General features: G+C 33.4%; 1 protein-coding gene across 1 annotated transcript; it reads left to right on the forward strand.

The window, feature by feature from the left end:
* The first annotated feature begins 4,426 nt into the window (after nucleotides 1-4,426).
* Nucleotides 4,427-7,054, forward strand: LOC123677920. The gene is made up of 2 exons (XM_045614659.1): nucleotides 4,427-5,048; nucleotides 5,888-7,054. The coding sequence occupies exons 1-2, from the start codon at nucleotides 4,439-4,441 to the stop codon at nucleotides 6,646-6,648; spliced, it is 1,371 nt and encodes a 456-aa protein (XP_045470615.1). The 5' UTR covers nucleotides 4,427-4,438; the 3' UTR covers nucleotides 6,649-7,054.
* The last annotated feature ends 18,375 nt before the right edge of the window (nucleotides 7,055-25,429 follow it).

A 25,429-nucleotide genomic window follows, 5' to 3' on the forward strand; every position in this document is an offset into this window, starting at 1 on the left:
CATTTCGAGTTCAGACACAACGCACAACACATGATATATGAACTATAACTAATTTGCGGAATGGCAGAGTACAGGTTCAGACATGTTGCGCAATGTGATATTTAACCTGTTTGAAGAAGTTTGATTTCAAGCCAAACCTAAAGATAGAGAAATCAAGTCAAGTCAAACTTTTTTAACATAAAAGTTTGATTTTCAAGTCAAGTCAAGTTTGTGAGTAAAATCACTAGTTTGACTTGAATGCATCTCTAGAGGTAGTTGCCGCGCGACAAAGAAAAGCAGCAATCTCTTGAAATTGGCAATAACTACATGACAGTCTACTATGCCATAATAGAAGCCAGATTGAGATTTGAGGCGATTTTCTTTGGATCAGGAAATTTACAATCAATATTTGTATTGCAGAGAAGGGCCACCAGACTTATTTTTGGTTTGAACAGAATACAATCATGTCGAGGTGTATTTAATAGTAATGGTATTTTTACTATTTATGATGTATATATATAACTACAGCATCAGAAATTTCAATCACACATATCCAAAGCATACCTTGGCAAGCACTCAGAAACAAGTAGAGTATAGATGTTTGAAATTATTCAATTCCTTGCCTTTGAACATTCAAAGGGAGGAAAATTTCAAGGAGTTTAAAAAGGAAATACATAAAATTTTGATAGAACTGGAACCTTACAAGCTGAAGGATTTCATTCAGTAGAATATTTTCTTCATTTGTTCTTTATTTGACACTATTTCGTTTGTTTGATTTTCTAATTGATCTTTTGAAATAAAGATTCTTTATTATTATTATTATTGCTGCAGTAACGCGAAGTGTTGAAGAAGTCGTCGAAATGTCGATACGTTTATGTACTCAACTTGTTTGCCTGTGTCCTTCGACTACGTAGGGAATTTTACGTGAGGATCTTGGCTTACGTTCCTATAAAATACTGCTCGTTCAAGAATTAAAGCTAAGAGATCATAGTTTATGTCGCATTTTTGATTTTAGGCTAATTTGAAAGTGGCCGAAGATGGGCATTTTACCGATGTGTTTAGTGATGAAGCTCATTTCTGGTTGAAAGTCAATGAGCCAAATTGCCTTATATGGAAGACAATCCTCAAGCCATTAACAAATCACCATTACATCCATTGAAATTGACTGTTTGGTGCAGTTTACATGCTGGCTGCTTATTTTTTCCAAATGAGGAAGGAGCTGCGATTACGGAGAATGTTAAGTCATCAAACCAGCAATTCTTGAAGCAATTCAAGCCACCATTGACGCAATACGGACAGATTTATTGGAAAAGTAGTGAAAAATCATACTGATCGAATGAACTGTTTGACTCGAAACCGCAATGGCCATATGCCAGAAATCATATCAAAAAAATAAATATCATGATTTTATCTATCAGATTAAAGGATTAAAAATTAATTCCAACAATATTTCTGTCCTGTATTATTATATATATTTCTCAAGCTGTTATTCATTACATTCATCGCGTCATTAACGATGACAAGGTATTTCTCTTATCCCTTCTACTTCAGCTTCAGCAGCAAGTAGAGTATCTTATGTAGTTTATAACAGTTAATTTGTTTTCGAAAAAATTATGTCTAGGGAGTTTTATTAAATGTAATACATATCTAAAATTTATTTTTCTCACACCAGACCTGCACCCTTGTTACTGATTTTCACTGAATATTCGTTATTGTTTTAGACCAGCCATACTCAACCTTTTTTTACCTTGGGCCACATAATTTTACTGTTTAATCTTGCGGGCCGCAGCAATTTACCTACCATACCTAACATGTAAACACGGTTGTTAATAATCGCGCATTATCACAACATTTTTTTTTTTTTTTTAATCGATTACAAAGTAGCCTAAGTGCTTTCTCAAGCTCTACTGGTCTATCTGTGTGCCAACTTTCATCGAAATCGACAAAGTTTTTTCTGCATTTTTACATATAATATTGTTAGGGAAGTGGGGATTATGCGAAGATAAAACTATACAGGGTGTTAGGAAAACGCTCCTGAATACGAAAACGATTTTAATATTGAACAAATTTTTTGGCAGGTACCATGATTTTTGAAGCCTTTCATTAGCATAATTCATGCAATAATGCTGATAAAACATTTCAAAAATCATGGTACAAACCAAAATAAATGCGATAAAAAAAATTAGTCAAATTTTATTGAAATCGCAAGTAGTATTCCCTATTTTCGATTTCAGGAGAGTTCTCCTTATACCTTTACATTGAAAAATAGACATTTATTAAAAAATTAATGTGATTTTTGACACTGTGACACATTTTGACTATTTTTGATAAATCAGGCACATAATTACTAGGTCGTCTAGGTGCGAATCAGTAAGCGAGACCTGTAGACATTTTCCGCATATTTCATTTTTGAATATGAAGATTCACATAGGTATGTTGATGCAAATAATATCATGACTAAGTGTGCACAATTTTTTGAGGTCTCATAGCTATCCGGTACTAATTTCCAGAATTCTTCATATTGTTCAGTGATCTTTTCTCTTTGAAAATTGCCTCCAGATTGGTATCATTTTTAAAATCGATCAGCTCATCAGATATTTTTATATAATAAAAACCCAATGATGCAAGATCTGTAGTAGTGGCAACTTCTAAGTGCCAAGGATTTTCAATCAACATAAGACATTTCTTCATTTTACGTAAATCTTGAAATCTTTTCTGGAATTCTTCGCTCAAAGAAAGTAAATACTTAGAAATGTGTAACAGATTTTCTGAGGACACATTAATTCCATTTTGTTCAGCTTCAATTAATGTTGGGAAATTATGAAGTTTTTTATTATTTATGATATTTCTTCCATGTACATATGGAGTTTGTCTTCGAAAGCAAACACTTTACATGCCATTTGAGAAATGAGTTTATGCTCTCCTTGTAACCGACGATTTAGTTCACCAAGTTTTTCTGTAATATCACAAAGAAACGCTGAAAGACACCACCAACTGGCTTGCTCAAGTTCTTCGTAAATTTTTATCATTTTGCTGTAGGAATAATATTATTTCGTACCTTAAAGCGTAAAATCACTCCACAACTTTAGTCCTACTCAGCCATCGTACTCCGGTATGTAGGAGTACATTGCCATACTCATTATTTAATACTTGTAACAAACTTTTGAATTTTCTATGGTTCAGTTCTCGTGCTCTAATGAAATTGACGATGTTTACAACGATTTTCATTACGGCGTCAATTTCTGACACAGTGGTACGTGCTGCGAGGTTTCTTGATGTATGATGCAGTGAAATGAAAGCAGATTTTTTAAATCATATTTCTTTTTTAAGAGTGAAATAAATCCAACATCAGATCCAATCATAGATGGGCATCCATCTATGCAAAACCATTTTTTTAATATCAATATTATTTTCATCCATAAGTGCAAATAATATCCATATAATCAATTCCTCTGGTTTGACCTTTCATGGGCGTTTGGTCTTTGAAGACATACCAGCCATTTTGATTCTCTCAAAAATATCGTAAAAACTTCCACAGTAATCCAAAACAATCGTTGCAAGCGCTTTATAACTTTTAACTGACTGACAAGTCACAGACGCGCATGCTCTAGCTGTCGCCGTTTCCCGCATGCGCGTGCAGGGACGGTTTTATTAAATCACTGTACCCGCGCGTATTTGCTAGGCGACCCTTGTGTGAGCCCCAGCTACATAGTAGGTATGAGTAGTACCTAATAGTGTTCTTTGGTACGCAATAAGAGAGATAACAAGATTCGAGCAGATGGTACGTACTGAGTAAGACGTGACCTTCTCCCTGCTAATTTGTTATATTATACTACAGTTTGCTTTTGTTGTTTAATTATACAGGGTGTTTCCTAAACATGCGGCAAAAATTCAGGGAATTGTTCCTTGGACTATTTTAAGCATGTTTTGTCCTTGGATGATTTTTGAAAAACCTCTTTGTTTCGAAGATACAGGGCGAACAACATTTTTCATATTTTTAAAATTAATAATAGTTTAAATAAAAATGCGTACCGCACTGTGTTCACTAAGTAGGTACAATTTATTTTTAAATTTGTTTAACAACATTCCAATTACTAAAAACGGCCAGTTTTTTGACTAAAAATTGATAAGTGCAGATGGTAAAGGAATACAGATTAAACACGGTTTTCATTTGAATTCGTTTTGTGATGTATTAGCAATTAACATTTTATCTTTGACTATTATGAATCGCTATAAGAGGTGGTCATTTTCAACAGTTTTTGTAGGTTGAGTTGAATTTTCATGTAATTTTTCATAATAAAATGTTATTATCTGAAATTTTGTTTCCCCTATATCTTCGAAACAAATAGGTTTTTCAAAAATCATCAAAGGACAAAATATTCTTAGAATAGTCCAAGGTACAACCCCCTGAATTTTTGCCGCATGTTTAGGAAACACCCTGTATAATTGTGTGTAGAAGATGAAGAGCAAGAATAAATCCGACATTAATACGGAATTATCGCAAAGATTGGATAAATTGGAGCAATTCGTCCAGGGCGGTATAACCGAACTGAAGAATAAAATAAATCCGGGAACAAGTCATGAGGGACATAATGAGGATATTCAGTCGATTGAATTATTTGAAAGTAAGGTAATGGAATCAATAAATGCATTTCGGAAAGAATTAAATGCCATTGAAAACAGAATAAAATTATGTGAAATCGACATTAATCAAGTAAAGGAAGACAGAATGCGGAATATGCTGGTACTATATGGGTTAAACGAGAAAGACAAGGAGAATCTAATACCTGATGTGGTAAACATATTTAGAAATAAATTGAAGATAACAGCTGCTCCTGGTGATTTCAAATATTGTTATCGTATTGGAAATAAGCGTATTGATCAGAAGAAACCAAGGCCTATATCCATTGTTTTCGTCAATAGATGGTTTAAAGAAGAAGTTTATCGTGCTAAGAAATGCTTAAAAGGAACCCCATTTGTGCTCAGTGAAATGTTGTCGACCAAAAATCGTGATTTGTTTATGAAAGTGCGATCGGTTGTAGGGTCGAAAAATTGTTGGACTTTGAAAGGTAATACCTATTTATGCACTTATAAATGAAAATAAAAAAATGATTAAGTCTGAAACAGATCTGTCAAATCTGACTTCAACATAACCTCAAATAAAGAGTTGTTTATTTTCATATGAGCTGCTTTGTAATAGAAATACGTTGATTTATTTGAAATATACTAGATATAATATTAAAGAATAGTCCAAGGGGCTGATTTATTGTTGTCTCATTTAAAATGTTTTTTCTTCTGATTATTTCATTGGGCTGTAATATTATTTGTTTTCTCATTAAAGTGGTATGGGAGAGGTTCGTTTGTTTGTATACAAACCTAGCTTGTTTTTCTTCAGAGTTCACCTATTTGCCATAGTAAATAATATTCATGAAATTAAATTTAAACTTGAGGTGTGCACATTTGAATGTTCGTTCTTTGATTCCACACATCAATGAAGTGAAAAATATCATTTTATCTCACAATTTAGATATTTTGTGTATTAGTGAGACCTGGCTGGATGCGAAAGTTTCAAATAATTTAGTTAACATCAAAGGTTATTTTTTTCACAGGATTGATAGATTGCGTCGTGGGGGAGGAGTGGGTGTCTATTTACGTGATAGTATTAGGTTTGAATCGAAAGTGTCTAGTAGAGATATTGAACAATTATGGTTGAAATTAATTTTAAAATCTCAAACTCTTGCTATTGGCGTGGTTTACCGACCTCCTAATTAAGACATAGGGAATTTTTTCGATAAATTAGAAACCACTATTACAGATATTATACCAACTGTGGATAACATTTTGTGTTTGGGTGACTTTAATGTCGATTTGCTGGATTGCGGCAGTAAAAAGTCCGAGTTTGTTACAGAAGTTTTGGAAAGTTTGGGACTTGTCCAAATGATTAAACAACCCACAAGAATTACTGATAAGACAGCAACATTGATCGATTATGCACTAGTATCAAATGTGAACTTGGTAAAGGAGGTTGGTACGAAACATGTCCCTGAGGTGAGTGACCATGAATTAGTATTCCTTAGTCTGAAAATTGGGCATGAACAGAAAAAAATTAGTTACAAAACAACTCGGAATTTCAAAAATTTTAATTATGCTCAATTTGACTCTGATCTTAGGAGTATACCTTGGAATACCATATATGAACTGGACGATGTAGACAGTAAAATAGGTTTTCTCTCTGACAGTATAAATGCACTTTTGGATATTCATGCTCCGTTCCAGACATTTAGAATAACTAAAACGTATGCTCCTTGGTTAACCAATTCCATTAAAGCAATGATGAAAGATAGGGATGAGGCTCTGAGTAAGTTTAAGAAAACAAAAAATCTACAACATTGGAAGGATTATAAGCAACTTCGTAACCTTGTCACTAGAATAGTGAAGCATGAAAAAAAAATTTTTTGTAAGATAAATATTGAAAAAAATAAATCCACGAAAAATATGTGGGGTAACATAAGAAAAATTTTTCATGACCATGATAAGAGGGATATTCAGCTGCCTAGTAACTTTGACAATGTGAATCTAATGAATGACCATTTCGTTAATTCTATTCCAGGTTCAACTCCCGATGAGAAAATTATTAATTATTATAAAACTAATGTTAAAGATAAATAGCAATCACAATTAGAGTTTGAAACGGTTGACGAGATTGAGGTACTTAAGATCATTACAAACATAAAAAACAAATCAGTGGGTCATGATGGAATTAATTCAACTACATTACAGCTTTGCTTACCCTTCTTGCTACCACATATTACACATATAGTTAATAAATGTCTGAAAAATGCAACTTTTCCTACTATATGGAAAAAGGCTCATGTTATTCCCGTACCAAAAACACCCAATCCTCAACAAGTCAACGATTTGAGACCGATTAGCATACTGCCTACTCTTTCGAAAATTTTAGAGAAGGCCATTCATATTCAGATTCTTAAGCACTTGGATAAAAACAACATCATACAACCTACACAGTCAGGATTCAGACCAGGACATAGCTGCTCCACTGCACTATTACATATCACAGATGATATATATAGAGTGTTGGATAACAACAAGTTGACAGTTCTCGTAATGCTTGATTACTCCAGAGCATTTGACACTTTGAATCATGAGGTTTTGCTCTCAATTCTTCATTTCAGTGGGTTCACTAAAGGAGCAATTAAACTTATTGCAAACTATTTGAGTGAAAGGTGTCAGGCTGTAAAGTGCTCTGGTAAGGTCTCGGATTTCATAGATATTTTTCAGGGAATTCCCCAGGGTTCCATTCTTGGACAACTTTTGTTTAGTATTTATATTTCTCAATTCCCATTCAGGTTCCTCTCTTGCCTTCAACATTACTATGCAGATGATACGCAGGTATATTTATCTTTTAGCTTAGATGAGGCGGAGCAAGCCATCGCAGCTCTTAACTACGACCTTTATAATATGTCAGTTTTTTCAAAATCACATTGCCTACAACTAAACGCAAACAAAACAAAGGCCATATTATTTGCTTCTCGGATTAACAGAGATGCATTTCTCAATAAACTCGGCAATGCAATCAAACTTGAATCTGATGTGGTACCTTTTACTGACAAAGTGAAGAACTTGAGACTCTGGATGGATCAAAATCTAAAATATTCGCATCATCTTAGCGTATCATTACAGAAAGCATATGCTACCTTGAGGATGGTTTTCCAGCATAGATCGGTGCTGTGTCGGAGAACAAAGTCAATGCTCTGTGATACTTTGGTACTTTCCCATGTAAACTACTGCGATGTGGTATATGACCCTCGTATAAGTTTTGTGGATGCGAAGCGGATCCAAAAGCTTCAAAATTGTTGCTTGAGGTTAATATTCGGGATAAGAAGGCGTCAACCAATTTCTCATACCCTGAGATTAAATGAATGGATTAATATGAAAAACCGAAGGTATGTGCATCGTGCTTGTCTATACCATAAAATTTTGAAAACTCGGAAGCCTCCTTACCTATATAACAAAATAACTTTTCGTACAGACGTTCATAACATCAACGTAAGATTTAAAAGCGCCCTCACTCCTCCTATGCACTCGACTGAAATGTTCAAGTCTTCTTTCACGTATCAGATTACTCGAGTTATGAACACCCTGCCTAGTAATGTCGTGCATTCTTCCTCAGCCAGGCTCAAATCTTATTTGTTTAAAAAGCTCATGAATGATCAGTAGGCATATATATATATATTGTAACGTTACAATTGCCCATGAGACTCTAAGGACTAATTTCTAGGGGTGGTTTGGCTCATTTGGCAACAAAACTCCTACCCAGGTTTTTACAAATTTAATCAAAATCAAAATATACAATGATCGATCCTTTTCACTCCAAACAAATAATAAAATAGAAACTTAACTTAAAACGATTTTAAATGAGCCACTCTGCCACTAGGATGGAACCTCTTCTGTATATTATCTTCAGCCTTCTGAACACCAATTCTTATCAGGAAGCTATAGTACTCCAGTCCTCATTCAACGAAGTTGGTGTGATAATGCCAGGTATTTCGCAGGAATTCTTTCAGATTCAGAGAGTAAAGTGGTCTAACATACGTACTATCCCAAATTCTGTATCTCAAGGAAGTAGTTCTTGATAATTTTCAATCCCAAGAAAGGTTCCTGTTCTAATCCCACGGGAGGTTTTCTTCGTTCTAATCCCACGGGAGGTTTTCTTCGTTCTAATCCCACGGGAGGTTTCTTCGTTCTAATCCCACGGGAGGTTTTCTTCGTTCTAATCCCACGGGAGGTGCTTTGAGAAAATGAACAAAAATGATATCAGAATATGTTAACTGAATTTACAACTCCTTCTCGGATTTCTAACCAAGAAATTACAAAGAAATCATTACATTTATTATCAAATAAACCTGAGAAGGAGTTTTGCTGACATTATTTGACACAAAAAGAACTCTACCAAACCTGAAATACGTTTCGACAAGATGGATGACTCTAAAAAAAAACTACTGTTTCAAATTAAATTGATTCATTCTGGTGGGATTATTACTTGTTGAATACTAATATTCATGTTAACACTTACCGAGAATTCCGACACAATTCTCGCCGATAAATAAGATTCCGAGTCTCAAATTGAATTAATAATGACTGAAATCTAAATCTACTACTAAATCTACTTATTCTTGCTGGAGTCTCAACCATCATTGAAAATCTTTCAGAAAATTCCCTCCAGGAACGCGCATCTGCGATCCGACCGAAAGTACACGATATGAAACGATTAATTGACAAATTACCGCGTCTTCAAAAATTCCAGTAGCGTAACATGGAATGAAGCGTGCAAAATCGTTGCACACACCTCTCACCAGGAAAAAGAAAAAAAAAATTTTTTTTTTCTTTATGTATGAATATCTCAAAAACAAAAATACTCGATGGCATCAGATCAAGCACAGCACGTCAAAAGAAAACATACTCCGACTTGTCAACTGGAGCAAATGATAAAAGTTATAATCAGTGTAATATATTACAAGGGAGATTTCCGCAAACGTACCATGTCTTACCCAAAACCTATCGAATGTAACTAATTTGAAATATGAAATGCCAAATATTATGACCAATTGCTGAAGGCAAGTTGAAAAAATATATATCGAACAAATAGTCAACCAAATTTAGAAACGACCTGAGCACTAAGGAAAAAGGAAATGAGGGAAAAAGTGAAACAGACTTCAGTTGCCTAAGGCTTCTCTCTAAAAAACGAAAGAGAGATGAGTGTAAAGGAGCTCAATGAGAACTTCTTTACACCCTAAATATTTAAATTACTCAGAGTTGAGTGAAAAGGTGAAACAGAAGTCGGTTGCTGAAGGCCTCTCTCTAAAAAACGAAAGAGGGATGAGGATACTTCACACTGATGTGAAATACCATCATCCTACCGATTCTGGAAAGTCATGCCCAAACGACCTATCGTCAAAAATCTCAATATAAATTTCAGCCACTGCTACTAAAAAGTAAACAGTGCTGTGGTTATAAAAATGAAAACTAAAAAAACCGTCTCAACTAAACAAAAGTGAATGAATTTAAAAGGTGCCGTCGCACAACAAGAAAAATCTTCCTGGCACCCGAGACGAAGGTGGACCAGAAAGGGGGGGCATGGAAGATTTTTAGTTTGAGTCCAAAATTTTCAAAAATGACTCCATCATTCTATGTTTCTTGCATAGAACGATGTCAAATCCGATAATGAAACTAAATTGAGGTAAATCCAAAATTAGTAAATATAACGTCAAATCCGGTAATGAAAAGGTAAGGTAAAATCGATATTTATCGACCACGAAAAAATGCGATAACATTCTACAAAGTAGGTAAAAGATAATTAACGCCGTCTGTGAAAAATCAGCCATAAATGGCTCAAAATAGTCAAATAATGTGTACAAAGATGTTCTGAACTGACGTGTATATGAATCAACTGAGCTCAAGGATTCACTTCCCTACCTCCCTCTCCATTGAAGTGATATAACTGAAAGTTCACAGCAACGTTAAGTTGGGCGCCAGCAAGTATATAACTTGCAACGATAACGATAAGATAAATGAAAATTGAAGGAAAAATAGGGAAACGGGATATTGCAACAGTACACAGAAAATAAGGAAAAAAAAACTGAATCTGTTCAGACCCAAAATAATAAATTTTTCCAAAGTATACTCTCAGTTACGCCAAAATCAATTTGCTCTGCATATCTAAAAGACACTTCAGTCAGATTAACAAAAAATTTAAAGGTAAATATAAGTAGTATCCATACTACACCGATAAGATAAATTGTAGCCACCATAAACTAATAGTGGTACAACGATAAGCGATAATAGTAGCCTCGCTACAAAGATACGATAATAGTAGCCACGCTACAAAGATACGATAATAGTAGCCACGCTACAAAGATACGATAATAGTAGCTATGCTACAAAGATAAACGATAATAATTGTCAAAAATAAAGAAAAACATATAATCTGTGTATCTGGAGCAAATTTAAGAAGTAAAGGTTAAAGGCAAAAAGGAATTATTCATCATTGTCATCAGTTTTGTCAAAGTCGGTAGAAACATCATCACGGGTCAGATCTAGTTTTATGTATTTGACATGGGAATTGCCAAGGTCAGTCCCGTTCAAGAAATCTGGATTATTCATTTTATCAGACAAAATAAACAAGAAAAACAATTATATGTAAATATACAGCTACGAAAAAATATATCACGACACGTGTGGTCAATCCGATACCAACGAAAAATATCAAAGACGAGACAAAAGAAAGAGAAAAAGTTAAACAAAGATAAATTATTACTTTAGAACTGAAAAGGTCGAAATGATAGGAGTAGTTGCCAAAATTTTCGGGCCTCACGTTGTTGCGCCAAAATGTGTAACGTTACAATTGCCCATGAGACTCTAAGGACTAATTTCTAGGGGTGGTTTGGCTTATTTGGCAACAAAACTCCTACCCAGGTTTTTACAAATTTAATCAAAATCAAAATATACAATGATCGATCCTTTTCACTCCAAACAAATAATAAAATAGAAACTTAACTTAAAACGATTTTAAATGAGCCACTCTGCCACTAGGATGGAACCTCTTCTGTATATTATCTTCAGCCTTCTGAACACCAATTCTTATCAGGAAGCTATAGTACTCCAGTCCTCATTCAACGAAGTTGGTGTGATAATGCCAGGTATTTCGCAGGAATTCTTTCAGATTCAGAGAGTAAAGTGGTCTAACATACGTACTATCCCAAATTCTGTATCTCAAGGAAGTAGTTCTTGATAATTTTCAATCCCAAGAAAGGTTCCTGTTCTAATCCCACGGGAGGTTTTCTTCGTTCTAATCCCACGGGAGGTTTTCTTCGTTCTAATCCCACGGGAGGTTTCTTCGTTCTAATCCCACGGGAGGTTTTCTTCGTTCTAATCCCACGGGAGGTGCTTTGAGAAAATGAACAAAAATGATATCAGAATATGTTAACTGAATTTACAACTCCTTCTCGGATTTCTAACCAAGAAATTACAAAGAAATCATTACATTTATTATCAAATAAACCTGAGAAGGAGTTTTGCTGACATTATTTGACACAAAAAGAACTCTACCAAACCTGAAATACGTTTCGACAAGATGGATGACTCTAAAAAAAAACTACTGTTTCAAATTAAATTGATTCATTCTGGTGGGATTATTACTTGTTGAATACTAATATTCATGTTAACACTTACCGAGAATCCCGACACAATTCTCGCCGATAAATAAGATTCCGAGTCTCAAATTGAATTAATAATGACTGAAATCTAAATCTACTACTAAATCTACTTATTCTTGCTGGAGTCTCAACCATCATTGAAAATCTTTCAGAAAATTCCCTCCAGGAACGCGCATCTGCGATCCGACCGAAAGTACACGATATGAAACGATTAATTGACAAATTACCGCGTCTTCAAAAATTCCAGTAGCGTAACATGGAATGAAGCGTGCAAAATCGTTGCAATATATATATATATATATATATATATATATATATATATATATATATATATATATATATATTTGCTATCATTAAAGGTGAATTCTTCCATTGAATTTAATTTAAGTTTCTTTTTTTTTTCTTATTTTCTCAGTGCCACTCTCGAATTTTGGGTTAGGTGTAAGAACAGGTGGGGGTTGTACAGAAATGTGCAATTACCCACACTGAACCTCGCCCTATTTATTTGTATGATATATTTTCTGTAACTAATGTCTAAATAATAAAGACCTTTATTATTATTATTATTATTATTATTAAATGAGTGAATTAATTAATACAGATTTTTTTGCGTAATTTTGAATGAATATTTGTAATAATAATTTGGAAATTGAATGACTCGGCTATACCGTGGCTCGGGCCGCATAAAAAGGGCCAACGGCCGCACGTTGAGTATGGCTGTTTTAGACTTTAGCTAGGTTGACATGGCCAGTGGATAACAGCTGTGGTTCAAGAATACTTGGAAATCTACTCGTGTCAATGCAAATATTCACGAAATGGACGGTTTATCCTAGTTGTGAAGCACAAGCGATGTTAGTTATGTATGAAGACTCGTGTCAAAGGAAGAGTTGTGAAACTATTCTCGAAGCGGATGGTTAGGAAAGGCGGCACGAACGTAAAATCGGATTTCAAACATGTTAGATATTTAACGAATTCTATTCTATTCGTGGAGCCTCCATAGTGGAAGAAGACAAGGGTTATTTTCTATTTTTTGTTGTACTGTACTAGGTTTGTGATACTTTGTACGATTGATTTTTTTTTGTTACATACGGCTTTGAGAATATTTCCCAAAACATGTTTATTGGGTTTCAACGGATGAAATAAATTTTTAGTACATGTACTAAATTTTTTGGGTTTTACAGGAAGTCTCGAAAATCAAAAAAAAAAACTCATCCCAGCACATCTGTATTTCGATTTTTCTTATGAAAATATTCATAAAAATTGTGCTGCACTAATAGGAAGTTGTGGCCCTAACATTTCCTTAAAAAAATTGAAGAAAGTTAGTCCTGCACTTTCGTTTTTCTTCGGCGAAAATTGCTTCAGATACTTTTGCTACATTTGTGCAGTTGTCTTGTTCTGGTCAGATTTTCAGAAGAAACTCTACTTTTTCTTCAAAGGATGGAAATCAGTAAATCAGTAAATTGTTTGAAAATATGACAGACATCAGTCAGCAGAAATATATAGCCCAACTATACAGGATGAGTCTTTGCTTGTACATATATTTCAACCAAATATTCCTGAGGTCAAAAGAAACACTTTTTTTATGGAATTTTATGTGCGGAAAAGATTCATTATTTCAGTAAAAACCATATTCCAAAAATAATTTCCTTCGATTCCATTCCATAACTGAAAATTACATTATTTAATGCATTTTCTACAGCCCATATCTTTTCAACTGAGCCGAATCGGAAAAAAATGGTAAAGGAAAAAAGTATTTCCTTCGACGTCAGAATTCTTCGGTTGGAATATCAAATCAATGATATGATATATACAGGGAAAACCCTGTACAGGGTGGGCACTACAACTCTCAAACCAAAGGAGATAGACAAAATCTGATACCCCATTCTCGTTCTCTTTTTCTGAAAAACTAACAAGAGGAGTATTTATTTTTGGCCACCTTCTTTTGTTTTCGAGTGAAAATTGAAAAAATGGCGATATCGATAAAAATTTATATATCTCCGTTAATAGTGATGATAGAACTATGAAATTAAAACATTATGCAGGCACTTTTTCACGTAGAATCCAGTGGCGTGCTCCGACAGCGTTTTTAATCACGAAGTTATGAACCAAAGTTATGTTTATTCGAATGGGAACACTAGATTTCTGTGTAATTTTTTGAAAGCTTGATTTTTTTTATGATTTCAAAAAGATATAACATCGTATGGTTTATATCAATATAAATAATAGAAAATGGTCAAAAACCCTTTTTTCATCTGAGTCTCAATATTTCTATGGATCAACTGTTGATGAGCACAGAAAAATGAAGAAAAATTTTGGATATCTATGAAAATAATGTTGTGATGCATATATCTCATTACAACTCTCTCGATTGAAACAGTTGTTCATATGGTTCTTTTCGTTATTTCCGAATCCATTTTGAAATAAAAGATTTATGTATAAAATATTCGAATTTTGTATAAATTAGTAAAAAGCATAGAAATAATCAGATTGACGGAAGGACACTGTTCTTGTTATAGGAACCTCTATTTTTCTGTGCTTATCAACAGTTGAAACCATAGAAATATTGCAAAGAAAAAAGTTTTTGACCATTTTCCATTATTTATATTGATACAAACCAGACAATGTTATATAATTCTGAAATCAGGAAAAATTAAGCTTTGAAAAAATGACACGGAAATTTAGTGTTCCCATTCAAAAATACATAACTTTGGTTCACCTCAGCTTCGTAATTAGAAGGTGGTCGAAAATGAATACTTACTGTTGCTAGTTTCTCAGAAAAAGAGAACGAGAATGTGCAGTACAGTAGGTTATTTAATTATTTAGAAGGACGTTGTAGATTTGAAGGTAAAAATTATATAATTATGACGAAGGTGAAATCAGCTCAGATAAGTAAACTCTATCCTGCTCCTCTAAAAGTGGAAGTCTTTTATCTATTAGACGATTTCACCTACAAATTCCGCAAATTCAGTTAGGATGACTTTCTTGCGATGGCAAACGACGACATTATAATTCACTCCTGGAAAATCGAGGGAATAAGATTCTGGAAACTTCAATTTTCGGAAGCTTTCCGAGGCCAAATCAACTGATATTCTTGCGAACTTTTCGCTTATAAACATCGTCTCTCGTTCTACAATGTTCGGATAAACTTTCGGGCGATTTGCATAATCGATCGGTCGAATTTTGTCAAACAATCACGAAGTTTTTAGTGTCGATCGAGTTCATTCAATGGAATCTTAGCGGGAATGAAGTTGGGGAAAATTTTCGGATCTTGAATGGCCTTAATTGTTGTTTATTTTGAAATTGAACGTTCGAGAAGAATCTCAAACGTTCAATTTCAAAATAAATCCTGCTCAAATACACATCAGAAGTGTATTTGAGCAGGATTTATTTTGCAAGCCTGAATGGAAATAAAATTATGACAACTTTAATATTATATGTTCCTCAAAAACGCCTTTTATAGACCCAGAGAAAATATTTTGGATTCGGTTATATTCATCCGTCCTTAACCCATATTAGAGGATTTTCCAATTAGAAGTTTTATTTTGATGTTGGAAAAAGAGTATATTTTCAGAATAATCAATGGATGTTTATTCAATTGTAAACAGGAAAGTATTCCATTAACGATCGAAAACTATATTACCCAAATGGCCGACACTGCAACGGTTGCAGGACCTTATCCTTTTCATGAAATTTTATATAACCAATTCGCACATTGGCGTCTGTATATTTTCGATAAATTCCTCCTTCAAGGTCTTGAATCGAATGTGGAGCATTGGCTTAAGCCTTATCTTTCAAGTGGCCTCAAAGGAAAAACTCTAAAGGTGTTAAATTACAAGATCTCGGTGGCCAATTATAATTACCTCTTCTTGCAAAATTGCTGACTAGATTTCAATTATACAAAGAACGCCAAATGAAATAAATGTAAGATATTTCTTTATAGGCTGTCCTATCAAAAATACTTAGTCGAAAACTGAATATCTTTGGAATGCATGACACTTTTAAAAAACTGATGAAGGTATGCTTTTCGAGAAATCTGCTGATAAAATCTGCGTTGAAAACTATAGGGTGTCCCATTCAAGAAACGCAAACTCTTCACTATATTTCTAAAACTATAATTAATTTCTATGATCTGTTGAGCGTATCATATATACCATAAAAAATGCTGAAAAAAACGTTTTAATATTTTTTTAATATCTCGGATAGAAACCAAGATATAACGAAATATTTAAAATAGTAATTTTTCAGAATCGCCATTTAACTCCACAACGAACCAATATACAGGGTGTCCCGTAAAGACCACGTCAAACCGAGTGAGAATGTAGATCAAAGGATAACCCACCTGCTATAACAAAATTTCCAATAAAAATATTTCTCATAGCCCCCCTCTAAAATTTTCGGAGGATGTTTTTAATGTAAACGTTAAAATCATTCTTCAGCAATATTTTACTGAAAAAATTAACCAGAAGGATGTAAAATTGTACCAACCGTAAGGGCAAAACTATTGAAAGGGGCAAAAATTCATTATTTTCAAAAAAAAAAATATCTCGAAAACGGTAAGACTTTTATAATGGGAATTTTGTCATAGCAGGTGGGTTATCCTTTGATCTACATTCTCCCTCGGTTTGACGTGGTCTTTACGGGACACCCTGTATGTGTGACATGCTTTCTTATATCTTATTATTTCGATAAAAGAAATCGGGGGTCCATGAAGATTTTTTCTATAAGTTTTATAGTTCTGGAGATGCATTCCAGTGTTCATAGAATTTGAGACACCCTGTACATGTATCACTCTTGAAGTTGACTATGTTGACGAATAAAATCGAATTTCTAAGAAAATATTTTTATAACATCTACCTATTGAGTGTTATGAACACCCTGATTTCTACTTGTATGAATGTCACCTTGCTCTAATCCACAGAAATCGGAATTCGTTGAAGTGAAAATCAATCTGGAGAATATTCAATATTAAACAGCAATGGAATTAATGAGATGGGCTTACAGGTTCACGGAAAGGCTTTCGAACTGTCATCGGAAGGCTCATGCAAGAACCCTTAGGTGAAATTTATTCAGCTGATTGAAGTTAATTGAAAATCTTATCCAACTTTCTTATGCAATATCGTGACGACTTTCCACATAAAGCAAGTCGACTATGACCTCCTTGGAACAATATGCCGTAGAATAGCATTAAACTTGACAAACAACGTTAAAGGGAAATGATTAATTAGAGCTCCTATTGATTGTGTACTTTATTCCATCTGAGCCCTCTATTTTACCCCACTAAACCAATAGGAACTAATATTCGATATGAATAGCGGGTTAAATTTCCTTCTACTGTGCAAATAAATTGGATGAATAACAAGTAGTAATTACGTTGCGTGATATTAGTAGGATTTTTAACCTATAATATTATGTGTAATTATGATTGATAATTTCCTGAAATAGACTCTCTTGAGTTTGTGTTATTCTTCAGGAAATGATTTTTAGTCGTTTTTCGATAGAATAGAAATTCTTATAATATACTCATGATTCCAGTCTCATTGTATTGGTTTTGATACCAACGATTATTATTTCATTAGATATAACAAAAATTGAGGCATATTCATAATTTTTTCTATTAAAAGTTTCGTTTGATGTGAAAAAAGATATTTACTGATATTTCTGTAGGTGTATCTTCTCAAAAAAAGTTAAGCTTTGGGCATAAGCGTTTTAGAGATTTTTTGGATAGATGTTCTCAAATTTTTCATTTTTAAGGTGTATTTAGAACTACAAAATATTGGTAATTAGGGTAACATTTCCTTGTATACTGTTTTACCTTGAACTTAGTTTCCTGTTCACAGCCTTGAAAAAGAGAAGAAAAGCCCTCGAAACGTTGGCGATTTTTTTGTAATTGGCAGCAAAATGAAGTCCACACTCCCGATAACTTTGTCATTTATTGTTAACATGGATGAAAATCTTGAACCAAATAAATATATTAAGTTTTTTGTTTTCATGGTAATAATAGGTTCCTACCTTTGGACAAAAGTTTTAATTAATAAGCGAATTAAAAAAAATCGCGTTTCTCGATAACGAACGCACATGCTCAAAAATCACAAGAGACAATAAAATTTTGAAGAAAATATATAATTCATTTCATATGTTAGAGTCTACCAGTTGCGTTCTACAAAAAAGGGTATGCGGCGACAAAGGAACCCCTTAAAAATATCTCAATGTACTCATGTAGCTTGTTACAATCACTCGGTCTAGTGGATGATGTAAAGTGAAGCCTAGAAGGTGACCTTTATTTTATATTTGATCTGAATATCTACAAACTAAAAGGAAATACTAAAAAAATCTTGAATCTTTAACGCTCTGTAGTTTGGTAATGAAGCGTTTGCGGACACAAGTTTATGAAAAAAGTCTTATTTCAACCTGAAATTCTTGTCAGATATTGATGTGATACATCGAAATGCATATCGTTCACATAATTGAATTACATAGTTTTTATATTGTTGGCCGGTTTTTGAAAGCTGAATCAATACAGAATCTAAATTAGAAAACAACAAATCAATTTAAGTTTTTCTCTATTTCAGTATCGTAATGAGTTCATTACAGTACTAAAAACAATGCTGTAATGAGTTCACTATAGCATTAATTTCAGTTATATTTTCCCTTTTGTGGTTGTTCACACTGACTTCTATCAAATTTCAAGACATTTCAATTGTCAATATGATATAATTTTGGATATAGTGAAATGATTTGCAACGTAATTCGCAATTTCTCTTAATTCTGGTGGTATTAAATCGATTTCTTCAGACATATTTCACGTATTTAATGCGTAATTGTAAATTATTTCAAAATTCGAAACGTACGATTCAAATTACTTAATCTGTCAATTTTCGTGAAAGTCACACCTAATTCCAAGATACAGGTCACTAGGATGTATAATCTGAATTTTGCATTGAATTTCGACAATATTTCACAAAACTTGACTCATATAAAGAAAATATCGTCTAATACTCGTTGCAGAATGCAATTCCAACACTCATGGGATCGAAAACTCGCTCATTTTCGAATTTCGCAATCGTGTTGGAAAAGGACCTTTTCTGCAACTTATTTTGAAATATACTATATTCGATGGATATTTTTGAAACAAAAAACCACAATAAAGCATGCCAATTCAAGAATTGAGCAATATCATAAAATCGTAGTAACCTATCTGGTTTTCCAGCTGAATTGAGGCATAAAATTCCAAATTAGCCACAGCAGTGGTATTGAATCGGAATTATGAAAGCTTATAACGCAGAACATGAGTTGGATGAGCGAGCTAAAATGAAATTGTTTGATATAAGCGAAAATCAGACAACATTCAGAGGTCATGTAAATATGTGCGATCTCTAAATTCGAAACTGGAGTATAATCTCACAATGGAATATCTATGGGAGTAATTTTTGAGTTCTGTTCCCCGAACAGAACGCTTTTCGTCGCAATGTCTCTACTTTTAGAATGCTATGCTGGAAATGGTTTGGAGATAATGTTCGACTCATCGATGACTAATTGAATTTTAGTATACATGTGTACATACATGATAACTTTCGAACGGAAGGACTTTTCAGGGTTCGGATCACGAATGCTGCGGTCAAGTTTTTCTTCAAGTATTGTAGATCCACTCCTGAACATAGGCCAATTTCAAATTTTTCTATGCATATCTATTTCCAACTTGAAAACTGGGGTTCCGAAAATATGACCCAAAATATTCGTTCTAGGTAAAATTTGTATTTGGAAGTAAAACAAAAATATTAAGTTCAATGCATAATTCCATAGGATTGGAAATTAAAACAATTTATTTCCGCTTATATTTAAGGATTACACAAAAATTATTTCGTGAAATCTACAAAGGTGAATTTGGTAACTAACTACTTATTATTAATTATTAATTATTATTAACTTATTAGTCTCCCCCAATACAAATTGAACAAAAAAAAAGGAACAAGACTATTGCCTTTATTTTCTATATGAATAAAGGCAATAGGCAGAACCTTCTAGAACCACTAAAAATGAAGAGACATAATGAAAAACACATTTTGTTTAATGACCACGACCAGACAGACTTAAACAGATCACCTCCTTTAGTAAATTTATGGATTAACCTTTTTTAGTAAACTTATGGAATTTCCGGAATAAACCTTAATCTGGTCAAGTCCCTTTTTTCTTTTCTGTTCTTCAATTTGTATTAAGGGATACCGAAATTGTAAGAGTAGTTAGTTACCATACTCATCTGATTACCGCACCACCACGTGACAGCTGATTGGAAACGAAATTATAGATTTTTCCTCTTACAACCATAGATTTTTAGGAGTTTTTACATGATTTCTTCGTATCTCGCAAAAATATGATATGTACTAAGTACTGATATATTAAAAAAAAACTAGAAAAAGTCATTACAAAAGAGGTAAAACTATAATTTTTTGCAAAAAATAATCGACCGTGGGACAATGCTGCCCTCTGCTTATATGCCTTGAAAGAGAAAGAAGATAAAGTGTTCAATATCAATACTTCCTAAATATGATGATTTCTTAATATATTCATCTTACGCAAAATATTCTGTACGTTACCACTATCAACGGCAATGCCGAAAAGTATATAGAACCCAAAAATATCTCATAAAATATAATAGACAAATCATGGGAATTTATAAGGATCTATGAGGAAAGTCTGTAGCTTATACGCACGTTATCCGATACATAAACTTTTCATGAGGTTTTCGAATACATGGTATACTAGTTTTTTATATTAGAGTGGTTTTCAAAGAAGACTATAATATTTGATGAGGTATTCCACTATCAATCGCTGTGAAATTATATGCGGTTCCTATAAGCTTTCATATGACTCGGAATAACTTCTTGTGAGTATTCAGGATTCAATGGTTTAGAAGTGGGATTCCTTATCTAATTTTTGCGATTCATATGAGAATATATAATTTTCCGATGGGAAACCATAAGATCATAATATATGAACTTGTGAAAATGTAACCGCTTGTGGTGGTTCATAAATATTATCACATTCGATGAGGTATTCTCAATTTCAATGTTCATTCATTAGCTCCAGAAATGTGTGGTAATTTACAACTATAATCTAATTGGGTATCTTGTGGAGGCAGATGGTTCATGATTTGATGTTTTTTCATCATTTTTGGTAGAAAATATGTATTATTTCTAATTGCCCTATAATTTGGACGAGCCCCAATATCCAAAATTTAATCTAACGTAACTGCTTTATGTATTTGAAAGTTGATGAGGGAAAACTATTATGGTTTGAATGGTATATTTATAGGTTTTATGCAGAATTTATATTTGAGAATTCAAAAGTTTCTATTGTTCCGATAAACATAAGAAATAAAATCAACGAAAATTCGTATTTTCGTAAATTATATTATCAAATATAATACCAGAAAAAGTCTTTTTTGAAAGGGAATGCCGATAACACAATCCTGTTGAAAATATTTCTTCTGAATATATAATTGTGAAAATGTCTTTGATTTTTTCATATGTTTCTACTATGTCTTCGAACAATTCATCGGATACTCTCTCCTCTTCCAATGTATCTTCAAATATTTCTGAGAATAAATGATATTCAGCATAACTTCTCTATGTACTTCTTTATTCTGAAGTTCTATTTCATAAATTGTCTTGAATATTTTCTCTTAAAAAATATTATTAAATGAAGCTAACAAAGATTTTGTATCATTGTGTAGAAAATGCGAATCAGTGAACTTGCAGAGAGATTGATGATGAGCTTGGGGAATTGTAGCTGAAGATGAATAATGATCAAGCTTTTATTATGGATAACCATACCTTCATAAACCAACTTCAAATTTTTTTTGTGGAAACTAGCAGTATTGAGTAATTTTCAGTCCTTCAATTATTCCTACTGTGTCATGTACCTAATGTATCTTTCCCTGTTTTTGTGACGACGAATCTATCAAAGTTGTCTTGAGCTATTCCAATAGATGGATTTTGTGTTTTATATATATTATTTCAGGACATAATCCGGCTCTCGATGTTGAAATGTACGTCGCTTCGGTTTTTAATTCTTCGATTGCATTGTCTGAAACGGTTCGAAATATCCAATACTTTTCTGATACTAGTGAGACTTTTTATAGTTAAACCCAACTTAATGTGTTTGAAAGTTTTTATGTTACCGTTATGGGTTACGTATATTAAATATTGAGACAAAGAATTGGTATAACGTTTTAAATTGTCATTATTACGTCGTTTACGAGTAGACTCTCCAACTACTGAAGCAACAAAATCAGATAAAAATGGTGGACGGTGGTACAGAATATTCCCCCTCTATTAATATTTGACTATTTTAATTGTCGGGTAGTTTTGCTTTCTTAATACTCCTTATTTCCTTGCGCAAAATTGATGCTGCTGATAGTAAAACATCTTGATTCTTCAAATGGGCAAAAATGATTCGTCGATAGAGGTATCACCTATAGATACAATGACTTTTTTGTGGCTTCTTTATATTATCCTTTGTTTTTCTCATCCTTCACACTAAGCAGAGGTAACACATCTAGATCATTTTCGAGGAATACAATATCTGGATCTCTGCTGACTTTCTTCTGTTTTGGGTTTGTTCGTATTTCTACTTTAGGACAGGCTATATTTGAGTTAGGCAGGCAAACGGAAAACCACCTAATTATATTTCCAGAGAACGATATGACTGAGAGTGAAACTGATTGTGAGAAGCTATACGATCCGACTAGCAACCGGCGCCATTCCGATTCCGGGGTGAAACAGTTTGTGACTGCCCTTTCATATTTTTGAAAAAATATAGTCTTGTTTCTTAAAAACACAATAGGGTGGTCCGCTTTGATACGTTTATCAACATTCACTGCAATAAAAATCTCCAAACCGTATTTACTAAGCCGCCTTCCCAATAAATAATACATGGCAACCCAACCAATCCTTATCTACTGAAAATGATGAAATTTTTTCGGCATAAATTCCAACCTCTCTTTAGTGTTTCAGTTCTGTCCTGATTCTTAGTTTCTTGCAGGTTCAAGTTTGTTAATAATAATAATAATATCTATCTTTATTTCAGAAGGTTCTCATTTACAAAAAAAGAACAAATGAAACAGTGTCAAAAACACTTAACATAAAAAAATCCTCAAGTTTATGGGGTTCCAGTTGAATTAAATGATCATGTTATTTCTGAAATTTTCCTCCGTTTTAATATTTGCTGGCAACGCATTGAAAAATCTTAGGCATACAGGGTCTTTCACGAGGAACCTCACCCATATTTATACGGGAAACTACTGAACGTATTTTCATGAAATTCAGCACTTATAAGTATTTCACGATGCTGATGAAATCTAAAATATTTTCAAGGCATGAGCACTTCCGGTTTTTCCGTAAATGACGTCAACTTCCGTTTTTCAAATTAGAACACCATTTTTTTTATTGCAGAAATAGATTCCTTAGAAAATTTCAAGATATTTTGATGTAACATTTTTCAGTTTTGGTTGGAAAATTCTCTCTGAGCGGGAAAATTCGAAAAAAAAATCGAAAATAGAGCTCCGCTGAAACAAGAATAACTTCGAGGTTTTTGGATGGAAAATTTTCATTTTTGGGATTTTTCAAGATGTAAAATTGATGTATCCACTTTAAAAATCGAAATCGCGATTCATGATACAGGGGGTGAAAAAATCGCTTTCAAAGTTAGGGATGACAAAATCGTGAAAAATCAATTTTTTCAAATTAGAACCCCATTTTTTTATGGCAGATATTGAATCTACGTTAAAAAATAATGTGAGTGTATGCATCACACCCTTGCCCTTAAATGGATATTTTCTGAGTTATTCACAAAAAACTGTTTTTCGTCTTGAATTTTCAGCTATTTCTTTTCCCTTCACGCCAAAAAGATGAAATTTTCAGGAACTGTTATTTGAACCATGCTGTAGATTTTTCACCCCTTCTTGAAACCGACTTCAAGTTACTATTAGGAGAACCATGGCAAACTCTCGCAGTTATAACTAGAGAAGATGCTCAAAGTTTTGACCGTTAATTTCTAGACATTTATTTATACGTCTCAGGAATGCTTCGTGCGTTGCTCTCTTCATCGGGAGGAAGAGATCTGCAAAAGTGTTTAAAAACCAAATTGAGTTTCAAAACTATGAATCTAAAAATCTAAACAAACCTGAATGCATTTCTGACTCGTTCTATGCAGTCCTCTTCATCAGTCAGGGGAGTTGAGTAGACAATATTTTTTATCCTACCCCAAACATAATAGTCTAAAGGAGTTAAATCGGGAGAACGTGGTGGCCAAAGATGTGGACCATTGTTCGCCAACCATCGATCTTCAAATAGCCTGTAGAGGATATTTGACACATTGAGTGAATTGTGTGGAGGCGCACCATCTTGTTGATACCATAAGTCATTATGGTTCTGTACTAGCGGCTCAATTATTTGAGTCAATATGTCAGAATATCTATCTCCTAAGGGAGAACATTCTTTAAATAATGCAAACATGTGTAGTGTTCTATCTTACCAGTTAAAGTCCCATCATAAATGTGAACATCGAGAATTGCATTATTTTTGATGGCGCAAAAAACATTGAAACTCCAGGTCTCTTGAAAGTTCCATTGTCTGAAGTGGTGGTTGTTCTCTTCATCCCAATAATGACTGTTATGCCTATTGAAAGAACCATTCATTGTGAATTTAGATTCATCTGTCCAAATTATACAGTCCAAAAAGTTTTCATTCTCTTGAAATCGAATCATCATAGCTTCGCAAAACTCTGTTCTCCTGACGAAATCAGTTTCCTTCAAATGCTGTACCCTATTGAATTTATATGGGTGCATTTTTTTTTTAATATTCTCCAAACACTCGATTGACCTAATCCCAGATCAATCTCGGCATCTTTGAGAGAATTTTGAGGATTCACACGAAAATATGCAAGAACTGTAATTTCGTTGTTCTCATCTTCTACTACACTTTTTTCTCTGTGTATAGTTTTCTTAACGAAAGATCCGACATTTCTCAAGTTTGTCATGGTTCTGTTAAATAATCTTCATTGGTAAAATTAGGCATAGTGATCGATTTTATAACTTAATACGAATTATCACCAAATTAATAGTAAACACAAAATGCTACTGAATAAAGAGGAATTGGTCAGATGTAATTAATGATATCTATCATTAAAAAAAAAGAATGTAAAACATGGTAAGTTTTTGC

The sequence above is a fragment of the Harmonia axyridis genome, chromosome 4, assembly GCF_914767665.1.
Source record: "Harmonia axyridis chromosome 4, icHarAxyr1.1, whole genome shotgun sequence".
Lineage (NCBI taxonomy): Eukaryota > Metazoa > Arthropoda > Insecta > Coleoptera > Coccinellidae > Harmonia > Harmonia axyridis.

Coding starts and splice junctions, on each gene's coding strand:
- LOC123677920 (XM_045614659.1), top strand. CDS start 4,439: ATGAAGAGCAAGAATAAATCCGACATTAATACGGAATTATCGCAAAGA. Junction 5,049..5,887: donor AAATTGTTGGACTTTGAAAG/GTAATACCTATT, acceptor AGTTTGTTACAG/AAGTTTTGGAAAGTTTGGGA.